The following is a 24115-nucleotide window of genomic DNA, read 5'->3' on the forward strand; positions in this document are numbered from 1 at the left end:
CCTGCCCTTTTGCTTCTGTGAGTTTCCTCTCCCATAATACAAAGGGTTATATGAAAGGACTACTTTTCCCCTTCCCTTAAATTCACCTATTAGACATCTTTCCTTATTGGTGAGCTCCTAGAAAACAAAAAGCATTTTCTAGTTTCTGCAGCTGACAGGGCAGCATGTGAGTTTGCCTTGAACTGCTATTCATCAGAGAGCACTTCATTCACATTAAATATTTTGCTTTCTCTTATTCCAGTTGGTAACCAAAAGAACTGCATTAAAAGGTATTCAACAAAAACACCTTTTATCAGGAGGCAGCGATGCCCATTCTTTTAATAAACCCACTGATTAAGACATTTTTTGCTCTAAAGATAAGTGAAGACCTGCTGGGTGTCACAACGGTCACTGGGGTTTTTTTCTGTCACTGAATGGGACTGAATGTTACTGAATCGCCTAACAGTGTAGACAATGGAAACACAGAAGAAAGCAAGTTAGTATATTGTGATTACAAAGACACGTTTGCCTGAGTTTGTGCTTCCATAATTAAGCTGAAAAACACAACACTGCAACAAAGAAAAATTCTAATTTCTGACACAAAGTTATCCAAGTAGACGTGAAGCACTTCCAAATATTTGCCACAAATACCATATAAATTCAGGCTAATGACAAGAGAAGTCAAGAGAAAGCTAATGTGGTAGAACTGAAGAGCCCAAACAGTTGTATTAATTCTTCAAGAAAAAAGGTGGTAGTGAAGTTAAGGTAGTTACCAGGATCATTGAATTTTGTTACCTTCAGCCTGCTGATCTGAGAGACCTGTTCTCAAAGACCAATGAAGAGCAATGATTCACATATGCTGGAGTGCCTGCAGAGTGCTCTCCACCAGAAGTGGGCAAAGCACTCTCCACCAGAGAGGTGGTGAGCAGAGCTTGCTGCTAAGTGCATGATAGTTCTGCCATTTTTTCATTATGTCATCTCTCCCTCACCCTCATCTCTTTTGGACAGGGAGCAGCTTTCAAATGTGATTACAAACCCCACTCACATTCAGGGCCTACAGATCTCAATTAAACATAAGTCAGAAACTGACGCTGCTGCAGTTTGGTTACACTCAAAGGTATATAAACAACACAAACGTTTTCCAGCAAACAGGCTGATGGGAGAATGACATTTTGCTAAAAAGCAGCTCACAGGTTTACTTTTAAACCACAAAGATTAAAGTACACCATCTTTCAGGTTTTAACACTTGCTAACACCTAACAGATACCTAACACTCACAGGACTGGATTAACCACAACAGAACAAGTAAGGGAAACTAAGCAGCTCAGAGGAAAGCACCTCAGTGAGAAATTAGGCAAGCTACACTTTTCCAGAACCTTAAAAGGTATTTCTCTGATGCCTGGACTTCTACCAGTGTACTGTCCTTGAAACACCATCTTTTACAACAGCCTCTGACTTGTGGGTGTCTTAATAAATCTGAAACTCACGTCTCATTACGACTGCTAGAAGATGAAAGCAGCTTTTGAGCAGCCACTTAATGCAGGTAATTTATCATAATATGCTTGGGGGTACCTTGGAATGTTATCTTAATAAAGAGATGGTATAGCATCCTCAGATATATTACAATTGTGACACAAACTGCATGTCCTTTCTTCAAACTTCTAAGCATGAGAGCATATGGAGTATTTGTCTGACGAGATGTAAAGATTTATCGGAACAGTAGACATTACTTGTGAGAACAAATACTGGGTGAATCAAGGAGCACACACAGGGAGTGTTTAATCTTTAGCATATCAGCTTGCAACAGTAAAGGTCAATTGAAAACAAGCATTCATGTGATGCTAAGTTAAGAAAGCCTACAAAATGAGTTGGTATGTAGTCCAATTCTTTCAGAAATTGCTGATGTATTTTATATCACTGTTGGTAAAGGGCAAAACATGATTGAAAACAAAAGTACACCACACAAGACAAGATGGTTAAAGCAATAAAAGTATTACAAAGCATTTCAGAAGTGTTATAAAAGTCATCTTCAGACAACAAAACCTGTTAATCTGTTACCTTTCACAAACCAATATAGTGATGCTGTGACTCCCTATTCTATTGGTAAAAACATCATTTTACCAAGTTTGAACTCATCCCACATCTCCTTTGAGAAAATCACCTTTTTCCTATCAGCTGCAATAGGTGCAGCAAATAAGCACTTTTCAAATCAGATGCTGCATTTGACACTATGAAAATGAGTAATTTTTTTCATCTCTGTGCTCTTCACTAAGTCATGTGAAAACTCATACCTGAGGCCGCATCCTTGGATTCCACCTGACGTAGTAGTTCACCCATAGTTCCAAATGGTTCAGACTGGCAACGGGATACAGGACATGGTTTTCATAGTTCACGTAGAAAGGATTTGTGAACTCATCCAACTGGCTGTTTATATAGGACCACAGTGACACAGTCTTTGTGCTTACCTCCTGATAAAATAAAGTAATATTCATTATATGGACTGCAAAACCTTAAAATACGAGGTTGGTTTCTAAGTATCAGTAATTTTATCTATGAAATTTATCTGATTACTAGAAAATGGTAAGAAGTTTGAGAAGACTTTCAGTTGCTTATCATTAAACAGCCTTAAAACTTTGGCAAAACATCTGAACACTTATTCTGGTCCAAGAGGAGATTCAGGAATATTCTTTTCAGAGACACTAAGGTCTAGTTGAGAAGATGAAAGCTGTACTGCTCATAATTCACAACAGTGTTTACAGCTACTGAAAGCTATGGTTATACACCGACCAACTGAAAACAAAATTAGCTTTGACAAGAAAATCAGTGAGGAGATACATAGCTAAGAAGATCCAAAATGAGCATCTGTAAAAAATAATTATTCCATCCTCCCACTCAGGCTATTTGCTCCTATCAATTGGTATTACACTTTAAAATGCCTGTTTCATTTGCACTTCTGCAAGTTGCATTATTCTAAATATCATCATAATCCTGCAAGTTGCATTATTCTAAATATCATCATAATCATGGTTAGATCAAAGACAGGAAGTCTAAACTTACATCAGATTCATGCTGCAATTTTACCCTCCTTCAGTGCTGTAAAACATGTGTTTCTACCACGGCTGTGTCTTAAATTGCATTTCTTTATTGAGAATTGCATCTGACTATTCATTTGTAAAAGAAAGCTGCCTGGAAGCCCTGCATTTGCTGAGAATGTGTTATTCAGCTCCATCTTGTGGTATTTACATGCAACTTTTCCCTACAGAAGCAGTAGAGACCAAAAAAAAAACAACCAACCAAAAACCACAACTAAATATCGTTAAGAAATTGTTGCTTGCTTTAAAAAATATGAAGTATTTAAACCAACAAAGCTGAAAACAAACCAAAGTGTACTTAGAGTATTAGCAATTATTTTTTTCTCAAAGCTGGAAATATTTCATGAAGTCCTAACTCCATTTATTTAGGTATTTTAAGCACCAACCATATGGTCTCTCTAATTATCTTCTAGTGTGACTTTCAAAGTCATCCACAGGCATTCCTTCAGAAATAGCAGAAGAAATGCTAAAGTAATTTGATAATGATGATTTAAAGTTGCTAGAATTATATAGCTCTCTCTATATATTATATTAGCTAGAAATATCTGAAAGAGGATGTTCTAAAAATCCTCAAATCTTGAGCAGGTAGCGGCAAAGATTGGACATGAGGACAAAAGTCTTTACTTTGAGAGGGCTGAGATGCTGCAACAGGCTTTCAGGGAGGTAATGAAGTCGCCATGCCTGGAGGTGCTCACAAAGTGTGTAGATGTGGTGCTTCAGGATATGGCTCAGTGGTTGTGACAGCTGGATTACAGTTGGACTCAATGCTCTTAGATGTCTTTTCCAACCTTAGTGATTCTATCATTCTGTTTTCTCATTTAATAGCAGGACATTTACCATAGATCTCTCATACTGAAATTTCATGCCTGTGTTGTCTTTTAAGACTATGTGACTAACCACAGCTCAGATGTTCTTAGGTCTTGTCTTTTAAGCATTTTCATATAAACCCAACAAATTAAGAATATGCATTACACTATGATTTACCTCTTTTAATCTCTCTTTTTCACAGTTGCATAAGAAAGTCCCAAAGAGACAGCTGTAAAGGTGATCCAGAATGGTGATCAAAAACAACTCATTGAATTCAAAGGCTGCAGGAAACTGAAATAAAAAAAAAAGAGGTAAAATAAATCACTTTTATTTTAAGTAGTGTAGAAAAGAAGAAACTCAAACACAAAAAAATACTAAAAATGTACAGATAAGACCTTTTTTTCATATTTAGTGATTACTTTCAGGAAAAAAGAACTGTAACTGCCAATGTAATAACACATTTCACCTACATTCTTCTTAATAAACCCTCCTCAGAGACAAACCTTACATTCATTATGCAAGTATACTGGAATACAAACACAGAAACATCAGCTAATGTGGAACTGGTGACACAAAACAGTCCACTTTAAAGAGCTCTAATAATGTTCTAACATAATCCACCCCAAACTGTCTCCAACACATGCTTTAATTCTCTTGCCATAGGATAAGAAATCATTCTGGAAAAAAATGATGATGACATTTCAGTTTTATTCCCTATTCTAACACGACATGAATGGGATAACAAAGACTACTGCACATACAATGTACTTAACATACATTTTAAATGTTTCTTTCACTTTCTACTCAAGTAAGTTACTTTTCTCCACTTCACCCCTGGAGTTACCATCAGCTATATACAATAAGCCTTTAATCCTCCTTCCTTTGTATTGGAAAGTAAATCCTGTACATCTGAAGTGAAGGAACTGTTACTGCACTGAGCACCACTAGGTGTTTTATTCACACAATGAAGTTACCAGGTACATTTTAGGAAAAAAGAGTCAGAACTCTGAAAACACTCAAAATGTTTAATATATCTTAATCTGTCGTGTTCTAAAAATCATAAAAAGAAGAAATGAATGCAACCTGCATGGGCTGCTACCTATTCTGATGAAATCAAATTTTATGATAGGCCAACATATGGCAACTGCTTCATGTGTCAAAATAACTTTGCGTTCAGTATGACAAGGGTCTCAAACACAGACTCAGAATGAGAGGAGAAAAAACAATTAGAAGACTAAAGGAATATCTAATAAGCAGAAATTCTCTCATTACCATGATAGAAAACATTGTAAGAGAATAATTTTCAGGATGAATCAAACAAGTTTTATTCTTTCCCACTAAAGGAGTAAATCTTTCCAGAAGTCTAACATGCAAAGTTACAAATTCGTACAGGAGAATTTCCTGCCATATAACAAAATCTCAGGTCAGTATTTCAGATCAGAAGAAAACAGCAGGCTGGTTCCTGTTACGTGCCACTGAAGAACACTGAACACCTTAGCATGAGTGACTCAATAGCTTCTTTAAATAACAAAAAAACAACCAAAAAAAAAAGAATTACAAGTATGGCTAGGAGGAATAATGCAGCAATTGGGACTGTGGATGAACTAGCTGATCCAGAAATTCCTCTTTGGTGATTTATGAAGGGCAAATATTTATCCATGTTGAAAGTAAAGAGTTGAATAACACACAATGGGTGTGCTTGTATTAAATTCAGAAAGATCTAAATTTTAAGCAATGCTCACCAAAGGAAAACTGATTTATGTCAAACACTGTAAAAACATTCTCTTTCCATGACTTTTCAAGCTAAGATATACCAACATTCAACTGAAAACTCAGTAAGGAAACTATCATTATGTCTGGCAAAACGAAAAGCCTTCGTTCTTCTGACTCCTGTATGGATTACACAGTACCCAACAGCACAATATGCTCACACTGGGGCTTCTCTCTGAAATCACGGGTTTGTTTTCAATCTCCTAGCCATTTGTTTTCATAACAGGTACAGGAACTGAAGATTAACAGGTTCTCTTTTTCAGGCATGTTCAAAAGTTTTCACTTAGAGAATTTCCTTCTCTCCAGGAAATCATTTTAACAATGATGTTAAAACACAGCTATGATATTTAAACAGTATGAAGAGAATTGCAGGTGTGCTGAATCAAGACAGGAGAAGATTCAGTTAGGTCCCAGACCTCAATCTCCTGCACCCATTCCAAAGCAGCAACAAGACAGAACAAAAGTAATTTGCAAAAGATCAAAATGATATTTGGAACTAACTTTGAAGACAAAGCCTTTCCTAAAGGGACTCTCTTTAACTGAAAGCACTTAATGAGCCTTGTCACATCAGGGCTCTGTGTTGTGATGGGTCCATACTAATCAGATAGATGCCGACACGGCTGCTATTCCAATCCAGTGAAGCATATTCAAAATTCCATACATCAGTGGTTGCACTCCAACTAATTTATTAATAAGTGATAGCACTTTATTGAAACCCTGTCTTTGGATACAAGAGTTGTACTGTTGGAGCTGATGTATCAAGACTGTAAAGCTTCTATTACTGCTGCTGAAAAATCACTGACCTAAAAATGCTTTCCTCTGTAGTTCCAAGCCCATTAGCGTCTGTTTGAAGATTCAGGTGGAAAAATTCCCCAAATGAAAATTTACTTCTTGTCAAATCCACTAATTGTGAGAGAACATACAGGTCATTAAAATCTCCTACTTGATGCTGTTGGAGTTGTTGGGAGTTTTTGTAATGGAGGTATTTAAAAAAGAAGAATTCTCTTGTTCAAAAGCCCGATGATGTCAAATGGCATTTGATTCAGAGATGTGCAAAATGAACTTGCTTTGTAATCAATGAACTCCTTCTGCACTACAGTTAACATTTAAAGGTGAAATACTTGGTAAAACAGTTTTGAGGCTTGTGAAATTGAACTGAATCAAGTTAACTGAACATCAGATTCTCCTAACAGTACACTACTGAAATCCATGAAAAAAAGCATCTCCGGCAATAGATGACAGCCAGTAACAAACAGGATGCAACTTTCTACCAACTTTTAACATAACTTCCTCTTCTGTGGGTACTGTGCAGGAAAGGTACAGCTGAGCTGCAATGCTACAACCAGACTTTAAAGCTTTGCTTAATTTTTAACAGGGCATCAGAATTTCATCAGATCACATGTGGTCTTTCCAATTTGACAATTATGATTCAAAATCATCAGAATTTACTAACAGAGGAGGGAAATAATGTTGCCATATGCTTTTTATTAAAATCTGGTACCAATGCACTCCTCTCAAGTTCTCTATTCCTGTATCTGTGTGTCACAAAGACCATAAAAACAAGGGAAAACATAAGGCTGTCAAGGATTAAGTTTCATTGTCTGAAGTCTGGAATTTGTATCTTAAAGGGAACTTAAAGATTCTCTCACTGCAGCAATTGGCTGTTTTAAGAAAATCAAATGCCATTGTTTTGAGTCTCTGCCCAAATCCAAGCCCTTACACCCTCCCGAAGTCATTAACACTTACTTGAGCTTTGGAGCACTTCGCATATGTTTACCATGGATTCTACAGAATGAAACTAGAACTGTTTTACAAGCAAGAGATCTACACAAGGATAGAACAGAACCCTGGTTTCCATAGGTCCATGTCAAGGTATTCCTAGTTTTCATATCTATTCTCTAGGTTTTGAAGTCAACTAAAAACAAACAGGCAAGAACTCTCTAGGAATGACAATTTCATTTTTTTCCTGCTATAACACCAACGATTTTTTCAAAGCAACTGCTGTACATGTACTTCAGAAATTTCTGAAACCAGGTTTTGAACAGATGTGGTATTGGTAAAATGTTTCATAAGCTCCCACCACTACCAGTGTGTGTGTGTCCCCCATTTTTTTTTCTAACTAGAGGGATCTAAACTGTTTATAGCAAGAAATTGGAGGCAGCAAGGGAGATCACAAAAATAGAAGAGGCTGCTCTCAATTAAGGATGTCCCCAGAGAACTTTTGTTCCTTCCAGGTGTAAAGAACTGCTTCTCTTTGCTATTGTTATTAGCTTTCCTCTGAGAGAGGGACAGAATTTTTCATTTACTTTCTGAAGCCATACTAAAGAGCACATTAATGCTGAAACAAGCTACAAGGAAAGAGAAAAGTCTTCAAGACACTCTGGACAAGGGCCCAGTATTACAGCAGGGAACTTTTCATAAAGCACCAAAGATGACTGTCTCAAATACAAGTTTTGGAAACTATGATCTAAGTTTTTAAGAATCATGTTCAGAACAAGAAGACTAAGGTAAAAGATTTGGGAGTGCTAACAACATATGGAAACAGGCTGTTACCTTCCCATCTTCAAAAGAAATCACACACCACACAGACTTCAGTATAATAGCTTTTACCATAAGAGCACAGATCTATCTTGGGCTTTAAGGAGGAAAAACAAAAGAGAAAGAAAAAAAAGGGGGGAAAAGGAACCAAGCACGTCTAATTTATTTGGAAATAAAGTCTTCATGTGGACAATTTATTTCAGGAACGCCATTAAAGCAGAGTAATATGCTGTTCTTAGATGTCTTTCAAAGAATTTATGCTCCTGGAGGTTCAAATAAGGAAAAGCAAGGCTAAATCTGTTCTGTGATTTTACATATTCAGATTTGTTTTAATTATTATTTTGATACCTTAAATATCATCAATTTCAAAGATCAACCTTGAGCCAGAGGTAGAAGCAGTGTTGAGCATAAAAAAAGGTATCTGACAATATGTACATTAGAAATGCTGCCCTTGTATGCATAATTATGCCAACATCAACTTACATTTCAAATTTAAGACATATATAGAAGAATCCTCTTCCCTCAGTTCACAATCAACCTAAATCCATACAAATATTTACTCCGCAAGTGAATGTCCAATGCAAATCATTTAACTCATCAATAACTCTGGTTTATGTCATCAAACAACTCTTTCAAAGCCTATTTTAAACAAAAAGGATTACTAGGTTTCAAGTCAATACATCGACCTCTTTGTACCTCACTTTTGAGCAAAAAAGTTTCCCTATGTGCGCAGTGCAGCGACAACGCAACCAACATACTCCTGCTCTGCAAATGTGTTCTCCTGTGTGACTTATGTCTCCAAGGTAAAGATTGAGACCCTTACAGAAATATACTTTTAAGCATCTTACCTGCTTTGTCATCTGCCAAACACAGTCAATGAACTGAAGGAAAATGGGAGATCTGTCTGCATCAGCATGATCATCATCTCCATGTCCTACTCGCTGAAAGTCAAATGAAACTTTTCATTTCAGTCTAGTTTACAGTACTACTCCAACACTTTAAAGCTAAATAACTCTTAAATGTATTCCAACTGTGTACGAGACAAGCAAACTTCCCACAATGCATGCCAATATTAATGTATGGACATGCCCTTGCTGTTGAGCCAAGCTGGAAAGAGAACTGGCCAAAGCACTCTGCCAGTTGTTCCCCCATCTTTCACTGCACAGCCATTTTATCGCTACTAGTGGGTCAAACTAGTAAGTATCTAGTAAAACTGTTCTGAAATGACAATTATTCCATATCCACCTGCTATAACTACATGTCATTTCTCCTAAATTTAAGAGTCAAGCCCACAAAATGGCACCATAATTTAAGTCCTAATTCCTCACTATTAAATAAACATTTCAATCTTAAATCAGTGTAATGGATCCAGCAATTTAACCTTCTAGACACCTTAATTGTTTCCTTCTTTCTCCATTCACAAGACTGTTAAAGATGAAACAATGTGCTGCAATCCCTATTACTTGTAAAAAAGCCATTAATTCATTCATTTTACCATTACCTTCAAACCACTTAATCCTTCTTTACTTCACATTATACCTCTCACATAGATTTCCTGTTAAAAAAGAACAGGTCTGAGTTCCCTAAGACACCCACACCATTAAATGAAGGACACCAGCAATAACAATGAAAATGGAGCAGAGCAGTGTGAGAAAAGATGCTACTCAGAATAAAGAACCTTGAAGGTGATAAACTGCATGTTAGATCTTTCAGCTTACCATTGCAAATCGGTGTCCAAAACTTATCCATTCTTTCTCTATAAGGACTTCAAACCCCTTGATGGTTCTGTAATAGCTGTCCAGCATGAGCATAGCCAGCGCTGTGAGCTGTGCCGTTCGGTCCCAGCCATCGCTGCAGTGAACCACTACAGAAGTTTTACCAGACTCAATTTTATCTGCAATTCTCACTGCTCCAGCAAGAAGCATCTTCAAGAAACAAAACAACAAAACCCAAGCATGTCAAATACTAACCAAAACTTTACCAAACTCAAACAGATACATGAACTTTTCACTCTTAAGATTAATATATTTTAACATTTCCAATTAGTTAATCAGCTGGATGACACTGCATTAAATGAGGGTGGTATGCATATGTTGTCCAGGAGACAGTTCTTGCCAGCCCTCCGTTATTAGTAGCACATGGTAAAAGAATCTGGGAATCCCTTCTCCAAATCAAATCTGAAACTGTATCGTGATGAAAAGACACAAATACTACGACCTACTCCAAAGCCTGTAGGCTCAGTGTTTTGAATTCTCTGTTTCTCAGTAATCAATCACTCTTCCTTGGCTTTCAGTTCTCAAATACTAAGTTTGGAGATGAACAACCTATCCAGATAATCAAAATAAAAAACACAACACAAACAGAGAAACCCCTGTCTGGGAAGCCTGTGCTGCTTTGCTGGTGAATGAAATATACATCACATTCAAGCCATGAGAAGACCACCAGTAGCCTAGATTCAGAAGCATGCTGGAGAGTATAAAATAGATAGCACAAGACTGAGATCTCCTGTGTGAATTTGTTAGCCTTTTCCACCACAAACTCCCTCCCTTGTTCTCTTATGCCACTCTCTGTTTTTTTAAAACTTGAACAATCTCTCTCCTGTGAAGATCTGTCTCTGCAACATAGCCTTCTGTGGCACTGAAAAATATGTGGAAAAAAACAAGCACTAGAATAGGATCGCAAGACAAATTCCTATTCTGCATCTCACAACATTAGAAAATGGAATCTTGCAAAACATTTGTATTCTTCCCTTCCTAGGCATGTAAAACATCTTCTGGGAAGCACGAAAGCCACATCCACTGAAGAAGCTGTGCACAAGACCAGTCTTTAAAGCTGTTTCAAGAACTGTGCTTTAGAGACAGTTTTCATTGACTCTTATCTTCCACTGACTGCATTATTCATGGCAAAACTGAAGGGTGCCAGAATGGAAATGGCAGAAACAATACAAAAGCTTCTATGGGAGAACAGAGCTTGTGGTCTAAACTCGTTAATCACCAACTACTTTAGTTACAAAGCTCTGCTGCACTGAAAAAGTGCAAACACTGAAAAAGTTTAGTCTTTGATAAAAGCAGAAAATGAATCTGTATAAAATATGAGTATGCAATAGCTTGCTCTAAATTGCCCTAAACAGAATGCAGATGAGGGAGTACAGCTCAAAACGTTTCAAAGTTTAGTTACCAACACTTAGGGCTCCTAATGAATTACTTTAGATTGATTGAAAGGTGAGAATCAGTTTAAAAATAATTCTAGCACTAGGTTCTACCCTGAAATACAGAAAATACTCTGGGGAAGGAGGGATGTGAAAAGGGCACCACATCCTGGGTGTACAAAAAAGCACCAAGCAATGCCTGCTGTTAACTGCCACTTTCACACAGATGAAATATTACTGGTGCCTCCCTGGACAGTCCTGGACCACAATCAAATGTTTTGGGTGCCCAGTGTCAGGAAGGTGAATTTCTGGTAACATATCCCACTAAACTGGGACACCATCACAGAGGTCCAAGCCTAGAAAACAGAAGATGTATTTGAGTATAAAGATGTGGATTTCTTAAGCTATATTACAAGCAAGAGATAGGCAAGAAAGGCTTTCAAGCCTTGAATAAAAGCACAGGGAGATACTGTTGCCACTGTCAACACAGCAGTGCAAGGTTTTAAGAAACCAAGCTTCAGTTTGTGATGCCAATACCATAACATGAAGCATCACATAAGGGATAGATTTAAAAAGAGAATTACATGTGTCTCAACTATTTAATGTCATTTAAATGTAATTTCAAATTGCTGTGCTCTTGTCTGTGAAACAGTGGTATCAAAGTTCACTTCTGACGCTGGCTAAGCTGAGGAACTCCACTGAAGACAACATCAATGAAAGGTGACCACTGCCCCAAACCACTCCATTTTTAAAAACAGATTTTTGTACCCAAGACCAGCTTGACGAAAAAAAAACCTTTCCAGATATTTAGATTCTCAAAGTTGTTTGAAATAGTCCAGCTTGAAATGAGTAAGAAAATTAACCTGTTCCCAAAAGAGCATTCCATTTATTTAGTTCTTAATTTAAGCATTTGCTCCCTCTGCTGGTTCTCCCACAGCAGTTAGCAAGCACCGTTAACAGAAAAAGGTCAAAGGAATGAACAACCCCAAACACGTTTTTCATGAGTGACATTTGAGCCAGCTGATAATAAACCAAATCCCACTTCATCCATATTTATAATAAGTAGGGTAATGAAATAATCTTTTTAAAAACATTTCATAGATTAGTGAAACAGACTGTAAAACTAGGCATGGTGGTGATTTATTTTAATATCATGCCAAGTAAGAGCAGATTATAACCCAGTAAAGCAGCGGCTGTAAACAGCCCATGAAAATGTGGGTGCCCGACACCAACACTGCACTGAAGGAGGGAAGGATGAGAATCGACTGTAGAACTTACAGTCAAGTCCTTTTGGCAGTTGTTCAGATACAATCTGAAGTTCCCAGGGCATTCTTCCAAAAAGCAGGGATAACCCTGGACTGCTCACAAACATTCCCTCTCAAGAAAATAAAACATTGTCCAACACTGAATACGATACTGTGTTATCAGGAATTAACTCATTACCTACCAATATATAAAAGAGAAAACTATGAAATGCTCACAACACCATGTCCTAAGTGATCATTTAATGACTCCTTTTTTCCCCACAAAATTAACCTGATCAACACATTATTTGAGAAGTGTTTCCAGAAATGTTAAAAACATAGCTTAAAAAAAACCCAAAAGTGTTTTACCCTTATATATTCCAGCCAATGTGTTGAGTCCACATTAGACAACCACCGAGCTTCATCAATAGTAGGATAAACTATTTCTTTCAGCTTACGCAGGGATTCTCTCATCACATGTATATTGTGAATTTCCAGAAAGACCAGCTCTGCATTTGGGTAGGCACTTTCACATTCATATCCTCCACCTTTCGCCTGTTATTTATGAAGTAAAAAAAAAAAAGACAAAGCAAAGAATGTGCAGAAGACTTCCGTATATATAATTTTGGTCAGGTTTCAGAATTTTCTGAGACAAAGTATTTTTCAGCAATAATAAGATTTAATTTAACAGAATTTTTTCCAGGTGAAGGAAAAAAAACTCTGATTCCAATAGACTGCCCGATAATACATCTACACATCTTTCCCTTTTTATTACTGAAATCATTGGTCTTCCATGGGCTTTACTACATCATTTCTGTTATGTCTTCACACTGCCTTCAATTTTCCATGGACTTTCCAAAATGGCACAAGCAACTTACCTTCCCTCCCACACCCTCTTTAGAAGCCATTTTTAATCTGTTTTTCACATTAAGTTCTCCTTATCCTCATCTCTTAGTCTTCAGCCTTGTAGCACAGAACTGCTAATGCTAGTTTTGATTCCAACCTACCTTGTTTGTATCTGCAACACTATTCTGTCTGGCATCAAAGATGATAAGTTTATGTGACTGAGCATTGGCATCCATTATTGTCTGCAAATATTTTTCATCTTCTTTGCAGCGCTTATCATTTGGGCCTACTGATGGCTGACTGCATCGTGTTATTGTTGCTTGGCTTTCAGGATGAATCCAGGATAAAACCTGTTAATGAAATAAAACAGTTTTAGTTTACTATACAGAATCACAGAATTAACCAGGTTGGAAAAGATCTCTAGGATCACCAAGTCCAACCTATCACCTAACCCTTCTAATTAACTAACCCATGGCACTAAGTGCCTCATCCAGCCTCTTTTTAAACACCTTCAGGGATGGTGATTCCACCACCTCCCTAGGCAGCCCATTCCAATGGACAATCACTCTTTCTGCATAGAACTTCTTCCTAATGTCCAGCCTAAACCTGCCCTGGCACAGTTTGAGACTGTCCTCTTGTTCTGTCACTGGGTGCCTGGGAGAAGAGACCAACCCCTGCCTGTCTACAACCTCCTTTCAGCTAGTTGTAGAGAGCAATGAGGTCTCCCCTAAGCCTCCTCTTCTCCAGGCTGAATAACCCCAGTTCCCTCCTCATAGGGCTATGCTCCAACCCCCTCACCAGCCTTGTTGCCCTTGTTGCCCTTCTCTGGACATGTTCAAGCACCTCAACATCTTTCTTAAATTGAGGGGCCCAGAACTGGACACAGTGTTCAAGGTGTGGCCTAACCAGTGCCATACCACTATAAAAACAGCAAGCCAGGGTGCAATTAAACAGCCATGCTGCCTGCACATTATTTTCTGGCAAATAAATGCAAATTTAAGGGTATGATGGTGCAAAACCACATTGATAACACACTAGCACTACTCATCCCAAATCAGAGCTTGAAATGCAAAGCATTCTAAACATTTAAAAGAACTCTAAAAATTCTTATCAGCTACAATTTTGTAAAGTAGTTGTATCTCCTTGTGAAAGCTTCACTTACTGGAACTCTGCCCTTTGCTCTAAATGCTGCCACTTTTGAGAGGTCATCATCCTTTACACTGGTTGGCACAACAAGAACTGCAGGATATGTATCACAAAGCTCATAGGTGCTGTTAATTTTGGATATTTTCCAACTCTCATTGGGCAAGCCCTGTATGAAAGCAAAACATATTTTGTATTTTTCAGGTTAGACCTTTATGTATCTGAGTTTAAGGTGATGAAAATGTTTACATGCTAGCTTGCTTAAAAAAACCTGTACCTTCATTTTTCTTTTAAATAAGCTGTAAAATTTAGTCTTCATATTGAACCAAAGCATTAAGTCATCCCTATTTATTATCTTTAAAAATTATATGTCAAATAGTATTTTGAATAAATTGCATACTCAGTTAAGAGAGTGACCATACAGTGAAATGAAAATACTTTTCTAATTAGGAAATTGTAGATATACAATGGTAAACTACAGTTACCCTTCTGTTTAATAATGATTATTGGAAACCAAATTTTAAAGTCTGTATTGTCCAGCAGCATCACTTTGAAAATGTGTATTTAAGAATGCACATTAAGACAGACCAGTCTGCTCAAATACTCAGCACCTGTTATAACCATCAAATTCAGCAGGTGCTCAACACTCCCAAAATCAATCACATTACCTAAATGTGAGAATCAGTCTCTGCATGTAGCTAGAGCTACATTTTGAGTTTTCTTTCATTATGTTTCTCTTGCTTTAATGGCTTTATGGGAAATGGAGGGGAAAATACCAAATACTCACATAACTTACCTGCCTCTTATATTCTGCCATTGGATCATACACTTTCCAGCCATTAACAGCAAACTTTTCTTTATAGCTGAATGCAAAAAGAGGCTACAAACAACAAAGCAAAGGACTAAATTACTGCTGAAGGGGCATAATGCACAATAAGCTCCAAAACAGCAAACCTCCTAGTATTTCATATTTAACACTTGTAAAACTCTTTAATGGATGAAGTAAAACCTTCAGTCAAGACTGGACCACACTGTGCTATAAAGTTCAAGACACTTACATGCTATGCAATTAACAAAACCAAGAGAGGACACAGAGAGTTGATATTACTTGCCAGTTATCATACAACACATCAATGGCATAATCAGGATGAGGAGATTGGTGTCCTACCCCCTAACCAGTACAGGCAACTGAAATGACATTCTGCAGCTAACTAATAATATAGAATCATATCATAGAATCATAGAATCAACCAGGTTGGAAGAGACCTCCAAGATCATCCAGTCCAACCTATCCCCCAGCCCTAGCCAGTCAACTAGACCATGGCACTAAGTGCCTCATCCAGGCTTTTCTTGAACACCTCCAGGGACGGTGCCTCCACCACCTCCCTGGGCAGCCCATTCCAATGGGAAATCACTCTCTCTGTGAAGAACTTCCTTCTAACATCCAGCCTACACCTCCCCCAGCACAACTTGAGACTGTGTCCCCTTGTTCTATTGCTGGTTGCCTGGGAGAAGAGGCCACCCCCTACCTGGCTGCAATGTTATCTGTGGTTTTAGATAGAACTTCAAGACTGAATTATCTACTGCAGAAAGTAGGAGTCAATACATACGTATTTTTAATCAGCCACATTAGGCAAATCGAGATCTCAGGGGTTATGTACAAATTAACTTCACTGATAATAGGACACCGCACAATGTTTTATGAACTAATGCAGAACAGAGAGGGGGTCAGAGGAGCTTCCCTGCTCTGTAACAGATTTTAGCAATCAACATTTTAATGCCTGTTTAGAGAGACCATGTATTTCCTCACCCACCCACCCTTTGCAAAAAGAAGGCAGAGCCAGTGACAGCCTTTTCTAGATGCCAGGACTCACCAGCCCGTTAGAGACAGGAAATGCACGTATTACAAGGTTCTCAAAAATCTCCAATCTGTTCTGCTCCTCCTGTTTATAAGCCAGCCGCAGATTTCTCATATCCTGTCAAAAATAAGGCACACTCTTTTACTCTGTGATAAATTAAGAGGGAAAAAAAGCCCTAAGAAATTAGATTGAAGGAAGGCACATATGTAGCACTGACACAATTTAGCCCACATTAGAACTGAGCTCTGTAAGCATTCATACCATGACTGGGATCATCGTTACAGTTGCCAGATATAAAAATAGCCATTTTTTCCTATGAATCCACTCTTGAGACAAAAGGCAGAAGTGTTTAAGACTGTAAGTATCATAAGAGGAATTGAAATAATTATCTAAATGAAGTAGGGTTTGAATACAGGGAACTGATCAGACAGAAAAGCAGCAAGTGTAAGCAGATTCCCTTTGCAGAAACATGAAACGAAAATACTTTAGTATTAATAAATCTTTACCATGCCATACCTTGCAAACTATTTCTATACCACATGAGTTGTCTCCATGGCTCTGTACTCCAATTTTTTCAACTCTATTTATGACTCCAAGGGGAACATCAACAACAAAAGGTGGATCCTGAATTTTGCACACAAGACAAATGAACGTTATTACACTGGGAGGAATACAACCCAAGATTTTCACGTACATTTCATTACGGTCAACTGTAACTCACATCAAATTTGTCACTTTGTGAAATCTATTCAGCAACAGCCTCACATGAAACAACATGCAGATAGATAGGAGGGTCTTACCCTTTCAACACTTTTGATAAACATCCTGAAGTCCGTCACTGTTAGTGTACCACTGACTGCTCCCATGAATGGACAGATATACATAACATCTTTAGCTGGAAACAGAACAAATAAACAGACCGATTTTACTACCACACACATTTGTTCCATAATAATTTAGATCCATTTTAAAATAGCAAGACTTTTGCAGCTCTGTAAGATTTTGATGCCTGAGACTTCAATAACAAAGCCTACCCCTCAGATGCTGTCAGGATCGAAAGAGCAGTCTTTATCTCAACAATGAAAACAATCGAATTCCTCAGTCCCACTGCTGCTGAGCAACTGCTGAGCAACTGGGGCAAGGCTCAGCTAGCACTGGATGCAGTAAGGGCAGATAGGCAACAAAGTACCTGCTGGTATTCTTAGCGGCAGGCAGCTCTGGTCCCTCCCCTGAGGCGTACAGCACCCACACTCACTCCAAAGAGTGCATCCAAATGGGAAGCTACTGCAGCTGAGCTCTAAGTAATTCAGTTACATGCCCCTACCTCATTTTCACTTCTATTGGGAAGAGCTAGTACTCTCCTCTAGCCAGCTACTGCATTGCTAATGCAGAGACTGCTGTATCAGGCTAAAGCAAAATAAATCTCATTAAGAACCGGAAACTAAGTTTTCCATGTCTTCATCATCTTTGACATCACAATTTTGAGCCTTTTCAATCCACAGAGTATCCCTGGCATGCCCAAGCACAAATATAACTAACACACCTATATGGACCAAACTAACCTTTGAAAAAAGAGTATTTATATATGTGAACAAATTTATCCTCTGGAATCAATTTCTTCTTCTTACAGTTGGATTTAAAATAAAGAAAATAAATTCACATCATATTAGCTATGCTAAAGTGGTATTAAATTAAAATAATACAAGTGAAAAGGAAATGATATATGTTTCTTTGAATAAGCTAGCAATTTAATAGTATTCAGTGTAGTGTTCAATAGTATGCTTACCAATCACTTTGATTGATTCTCCAGGAAAAAGTGGAGCCTCTTCCATCTGTGCTAGCTTGTTTCCATCCCGCAGTGCCTGGCAGAAATCCAAAACCATGAGTAAATCTCACTTTCCATCTGTACTACATCAATACATTTCGATGCAAAGTGCTTTTACTACCAGATTACTGAAGACAAGAAGTGTATCTTTTTTTACAAGGCACAACTGTATTAAACAGCACCAGAGTTGAAAAAAAAAGAACCAAACACAGAATTCAATATTATAATCTAACACAGACATACAAGTTAGCAACATATTAGTACTAAAGCATTTATGCAAACATTAGTTTCACACGCTAGCTACACAGAGCATACAAAAATGAGAACAAGAAGATCAGCCCACTTTATAATTACTAGTTTGTTAATCTTTTGCTAAATGCTGGTATTATCTGGGGTAATTTATCTAATTCAAAAAGTTTTAAAGCTCATATTGACTTATTTTTGCTATTCATACTGTTGTTTATTTAGTATTTGAGTACTTCCTGTGTGAGAATTCTACGGCAGAAGCTTTATTTACTTAACATTTTTTTAACTTTGTATTTTTGATAGCACGAAGTCAGAAGCACCCCACGATGCTCTCTTTCAATCAGTACCCTAGTGATAGCACCAAGGCTTATGGAAGAGGTCCATTAGATTAAATCATGAGTGAAGTAATAATGAAATACAGAAGAACAATTAGCAATTTAATATAAAGGCTACTTCCATACATTTTCATTTAGGCAAATGGCTTCATTCCTGAACGATACAAGATTGATGCTCTGGGTTCTTTGTTGGCAGTTAAAGATTTACAATGTACTGAAGACTTTAATTAAAAATAAAAGGGCTTGCAAGACTTTAAAGGATCATATGAGGAAGTGATCTCTCTCAGGTCCACATGATGAGTTAAGGTTTAAATTTTTCACATCCTGAAGTGGGAATAATTATAATGAGCTATGTTACAGTAAACAAATAACTCTTCCCTTGTATTACAGCTCTGATCCACATACAAACAATTGGTAGGGCCAGTTTGCCTCCAAACTGCTCAAGCACTTGTTGATAAATACTTTCTAAAGATATTTAAATTGATCTCTGGATTTTCCTGGAAGCTAACAGAACTTTATATTCAGCACCCGGTCACAAAAGATGATGTGCAGAGAGTTAGGCAACACTTAAAAACTTCAAAGGAGAGATGTGCTCTGTCAGACAGGTGCTTAGGTGCAGAAATACGGTTTAGATTACATGACACTATAGGAAAACCTTACCTAGCAATAAACCAGCTAATACTCCGAATTACTTCTATGGATTCTCTTGCATTAATAGGTTGTACTGTACAAGTACTAATATATAGTACCTTGCTACACAGTTAACGAATGAAAGATGAGTAAAACTTGCCACCTGATCAGGTTCTGCTTCAGAATGATAGCCATTGTGTCCATCCTGAATCTCCTACATTGCATGAGGCAGCAGTAGGGCAAGAGAGAACAGGAAAAAACATGCAGACAACAGGTGAAAGGCTAGAATCTTTTCTTTCTTGTTGCCTTATTTTTATTTTCCTTTCCTTAAAAGGACAGCATATACTTAAAACTCCAGCTTAGCTATTCAAGATCTGCCACTCCTGGCACAAGCTACATCCCACAGAAAGGAATTCGAGCTATTAGCGCTATACTTTTAATTTCATTTGGCAGAACACAAAATGAAAAATGTACTCCCTTTTTCACAAAAGTCAGTGCTGGTAGATAAGAATATAAAAGTATGTACTGTCTTTTTAAGACAAACAACCACATAGTGAAGAAAATTAATCCAAAGTATGCAACATGCTTATCAATAGACAGAATTGAGTACAGCTTGCAATGGCAGCATTAGGAGAGAACTCATGCAATCTCTCAAGAAAAAAAAAAACAGGTCGACATCAAATAGAAGTATCTAGACAATTAAAAAAAGACTTTACTGGGTAAAGCATGTTTAATTGATTTTTCAGTCTTCACATGGTTTCAGATGTTTTCCCAGCAATTTCTGGGTTGTTGTGGGTAACAGTTGGTAAGCTTACAGAACGTAAAGTTACTCTGTGTACTAAAATATGCAAACAATTCACATTCTTATGTTAGCTTACTTCTGCATCACATTGGCAGCAAATCCTGAATATTAATTCAATCTCTTTAATAAACATAAGGTCCCTATGCACTCCAGAAAGAAGCACAAATGTCATAGGGTTATAAGATTACTTCATTGGTTTAATATGTCTAGCCAAAACTGTTCTTTTTTGCTAACTGGAGAGAAGTTGTGTTATCAACACTCTATTGTTCCCAGTTCACATGCAAAAACTTCTCACTTTAGACAGACTGCAAAACCAGCCTCAGATTAAATTTACAATTGTTTCCTAAAGTAATTTTTTTTTCTTTTTACAGCATTTCTACAGAACCTTCAAGATCCAAAAGCTTAAAAGAAAAACTTTGGGTATCTTCAGATAATTTGAATTCTGCAGGAGTTGGAGTTAATCTTAAAAATCTTTTCAAATTATAAAGGACTCCAGCATATATGTACTTGTGGGGTTCTGATGAATAGAAATTATTTAATTTCAAAACCATAAAAGTACTGTTTCTGAAATGAAAGCAAAGTACATACTGTAATCTCTGGAAGAAAACCAGGATAATCAACAAATACACTATAAGAGTTTTATTAAATGAGAAGCACAGCAGATCATTCAAAGACAAAACAACTGTGAAAAACTGAATAAACAGAACAATTTTTTTTGTTACTCAGCTTAGATCAATTATTTTGAGAGCTATCTACTAAAAAAAATTAAGTCAGCTTGTGAATTTGGATGATTGGACTAAACAAATTATTTGTAAACAACTGATGAGTAAAAGAAATCTTTCAGACTTCATCTCTCGGTTTGAGACTGAACAAGAAGTCTTTGTTTGAATAAAAGCATTCGACACATTTAATGAACAATGTTGGAACACTATCCAGATCATTTCTCACTCCATAAATGTTACTAAGAGAAAGAGACAAGAAAACAAGGCATGCTTTTTTTCGTATCTGCAATGAACAATGGGCAAGACCCAGCCTCAAAATGATCATTAAAAAGATGCAGGTCATTGCACTAGTGTCTAATAATTCAAACCTAACTTTCAATCCTCCCATAGGGTGGTAACAATTAAGGTAAAACACACACAAAGGCAAGCATGAATTGGTATCTTATTTAAACAGGATAGACAAAGACATAACACTTTTACAATTAATAGTCTTTAGCATAGATAACACGTTAGAGCTGCTAATACTGCACTCTTTAGTCCAAAGCAAGTAAGCCCCAGTTGCAAGCATCCATTTTGTCAAAATGTAATAAAACTGAAGTTAGTATGGCACATTCATAACATAATTTTAAAACACTGCTCTCTTACACACTGACTTTTATTGCTTATGAAAACATTGTAGTGTATATAAAGCACTTCTATGGCAAAAAAAGCTGTTGCACTGCATAGCAAAATGGTCTGAGTGGTTCATAAAAAACATTAATGAAGTAAAGAAGAACGCTTGACACACCAAGATCTCACACAGCACAAAAGACAAACAGGTAGGAGGCCGTTTCACTGCTAGCCAAAGGTAATCTTACCCGTATAACAGGCCTCCTGTATACCTGTTAGTTAAAATATAAAATGTTATCCAACAAAACACATGGATTTAGTTTGTTAAAGATATTCTATTGTACTTCGTCATATTTGCAGAGAAACTCTAGCTCCAAACATTTTCATTATAGATGGATTTTGAAAGAACAAAACAAAACGATGCAGATCTAGTACTCTCATCTGCAGAATGGTTTTGACATGGAAACGATCTAGCCACTTCATTTCAGTGATGCAACAAATGCCAAGCTCTTCTGAAATATTCATTCCCAACCACCCTTTTATCCATTTTACAGTGTGCTATTGTGGAAAGAGAAGAAAGAGTCTGCTAATCTCTCTCCATGGAAGACAATGACCCAGCAATAACAGCCATAAAGTATAACGACCATATCTTTTGGATTCAAATGGCATAACAGGGATAGTCACAACTCTTCTCAGCTTATTTCTGAAGGTGCCTATGCCCAGCTATTCTATCAAAAAAAAATTTCACTGGTATAAAACCCTCACTCAGGAATATTCTCCAGAGTTCAAACTCAGAGTGAGACCATGTTTTTGTACGTTTAGCAAACAAGATCTCGCTCAGCACTCTCCAGTTCTGGCTGTTTCATTTGCAGTCCCCTTGCTTCCTTTTGCTTCTCCACTCCCTAAGTTACATTCTGATGAGAGAAGTTAAAGAGAGTAACATGAATAACACCACAAGATACAAGAATCCATATATTTGTCTGGTCTTAAAAAAATGTGGATTAGAGCATGAAAAGAGTGGAAAAAAGAATAAAACAGTGAGTTCCCGGTAAATCTATCAGAAAGCTACTGCTGAGTTCCAGAAGCAAACACTCACATCTGGCCCTACCTGAAGTTTCCAAGATGTTTTAGTAGCCAAAGGTAAGACTCAGAAAATTGACCAGTGTCAGAAGGGAAAGAGATGTCTTGAAGAAAAACTGAGTTATAAGTGGGAGTTACCTTTTCACATGTGAATTCCACTGTAGCAACTAACAAACCCAGTGTGTTAGTGGCACTGACTAAGCAACTAATCATAGCACCAGACTGTGAAAGGTGAGTGCAAAGATGCCACTTCACAAGGTAACAATCATGAACATAACCAAACGTACTCTAGTATCAAAAAACATCATGGGATTTCAAATCACAGGGATGAATTGATGCCAAATATAAATCACACACAAAAATTCTGAATACTATCAGGCTTAATATTTTTCTTTCATTTCTAAGAAACAGTGAACTATTCAGAATTTCAGTCATGCCTTAAAAAGATTTATTTCTGTTAAATAATATCCAAGATGACTTTGGTATAGAGGAGGTTACTCAGAATTAAGAAGTGCTCTTTATTCTAGGGGAATGCATTCCAACTCAGAGATCTGAACACCAAGCTTACATGCTTGGCTTTTACTAAAATCAAGTCCTTGATCTACAGGGCAAATACAACATCAACAGCTGTAATGCAAGGCTTCCCACAATGTTCTATCAAAGACGTTAGCCTTGACCTGAAGTATGCATTTCCAATTCAGCTGCCACTGTAAGGAAGACCTACACTCTTTTATGAGTATAAGCTGCTGACTGTGCCAATAGCATGAAACTCTTTTGGGCGGAATTTTTAAGTAGACTACGGCAAAAAACATTTTATAGATTCATCTTTTAGGTTTGGGCTGAATCTGACCTGCTGTCCCAGATTTAAAATACACTGTTTCTGGGCAGCAAAACTTTCAGTCACAGAGCACATTAGAAAATAATTTGAAATATATTTAAAACAAAAAGAAGGTAACATCTTCATTTCGCCATTTTGCATGAAGATCTTGAAACTCTTCCAAATATGGGAAGAAGCAAAAAAGAGGTCTAGATAAAACAGCCTGGGTTTCTTAAAGGGACTTGAAAGACAGGTGACTTCTACCAATTTGTAAGAGAAGTAAAATGGCACATACTCCAGTTCTGATAGCTCAGCTGTCTAGCTCTGTAATGGAAATGGCAAATAAGCTGAAATAAAAGGGGCAAAAAAGCATAACGGAACCTATCAGGTGTTCGCCTTGTGCAACTGTTGCCTCAGTGACAATAATGCTGCTGGGAGGGAATGAAAAGCACGATTTGTTTGTTTGATGTTACATTATCTCTTGGTGAAACACCAAGAAAAAGGACAGACATTTATGTTGTCTGCACAGGAACAAAGACATGCATTTATCTAGAGAACTCAATTCTGCACTCTGAATGACACATGCTAGAAACGATTTCAACCTCTAAGTGTAAGCCTACTTA

At 37.3% G+C, this 24115-nt stretch overlaps 1 protein-coding gene across 5 annotated transcripts in view; it reads right to left on the reverse strand.

The window, feature by feature from the left end:
• MTMR1 (myotubularin related protein 1) overlaps nucleotides 1–24115 on the reverse strand; it is a 40449-nt gene that overhangs the window by 13119 nt on the left and 3215 nt on the right. The window contains exons 3-16 of one of the 5 annotated variants that reach the window (XM_064159575.1): nucleotides 21844–21867; nucleotides 19626–19676; nucleotides 18213–18288; nucleotides 17227–17321; nucleotides 16943–17050; nucleotides 16442–16543; nucleotides 15364–15447; nucleotides 14587–14736; nucleotides 13586–13774; nucleotides 12948–13133; nucleotides 9905–10111; nucleotides 9035–9127; nucleotides 4056–4169; nucleotides 2271–2447 (exon numbers count right to left, since the gene is read on the reverse strand). In XM_064159575.1, coding sequence (XP_064015645.1) covers nucleotides 2271–2447; nucleotides 4056–4169; nucleotides 9035–9127; nucleotides 9905–10111; nucleotides 12948–13133; nucleotides 13586–13774; nucleotides 14587–14736; nucleotides 15364–15447; nucleotides 16442–16543; nucleotides 16943–17050; nucleotides 17227–17321; nucleotides 18213–18288; nucleotides 19626–19676; nucleotides 21844–21867 — 1656 coding nt within the window. Of the gene's footprint in view, nucleotides 1–2270; nucleotides 2448–4055; nucleotides 4170–9034; nucleotides 9128–9904; nucleotides 10112–12947; nucleotides 13134–13585; nucleotides 13775–14586; nucleotides 14737–15363; nucleotides 15448–16441; nucleotides 16544–16942; nucleotides 17051–17226; nucleotides 17322–18212; nucleotides 18289–19581; nucleotides 19677–21843; nucleotides 21868–24115 lie in introns of those variants that run through there. The other 4 variants (XM_064159576.1, XM_064159577.1, XM_064159579.1 and 1 more) reach the window with 4 other exon arrangements.

This window comes from Pogoniulus pusillus, chromosome 19 (genome assembly GCF_015220805.1).
Source record: "Pogoniulus pusillus isolate bPogPus1 chromosome 19, bPogPus1.pri, whole genome shotgun sequence".
Classification (NCBI taxonomy): domain Eukaryota; kingdom Metazoa; phylum Chordata; class Aves; order Piciformes; family Lybiidae; genus Pogoniulus; species Pogoniulus pusillus.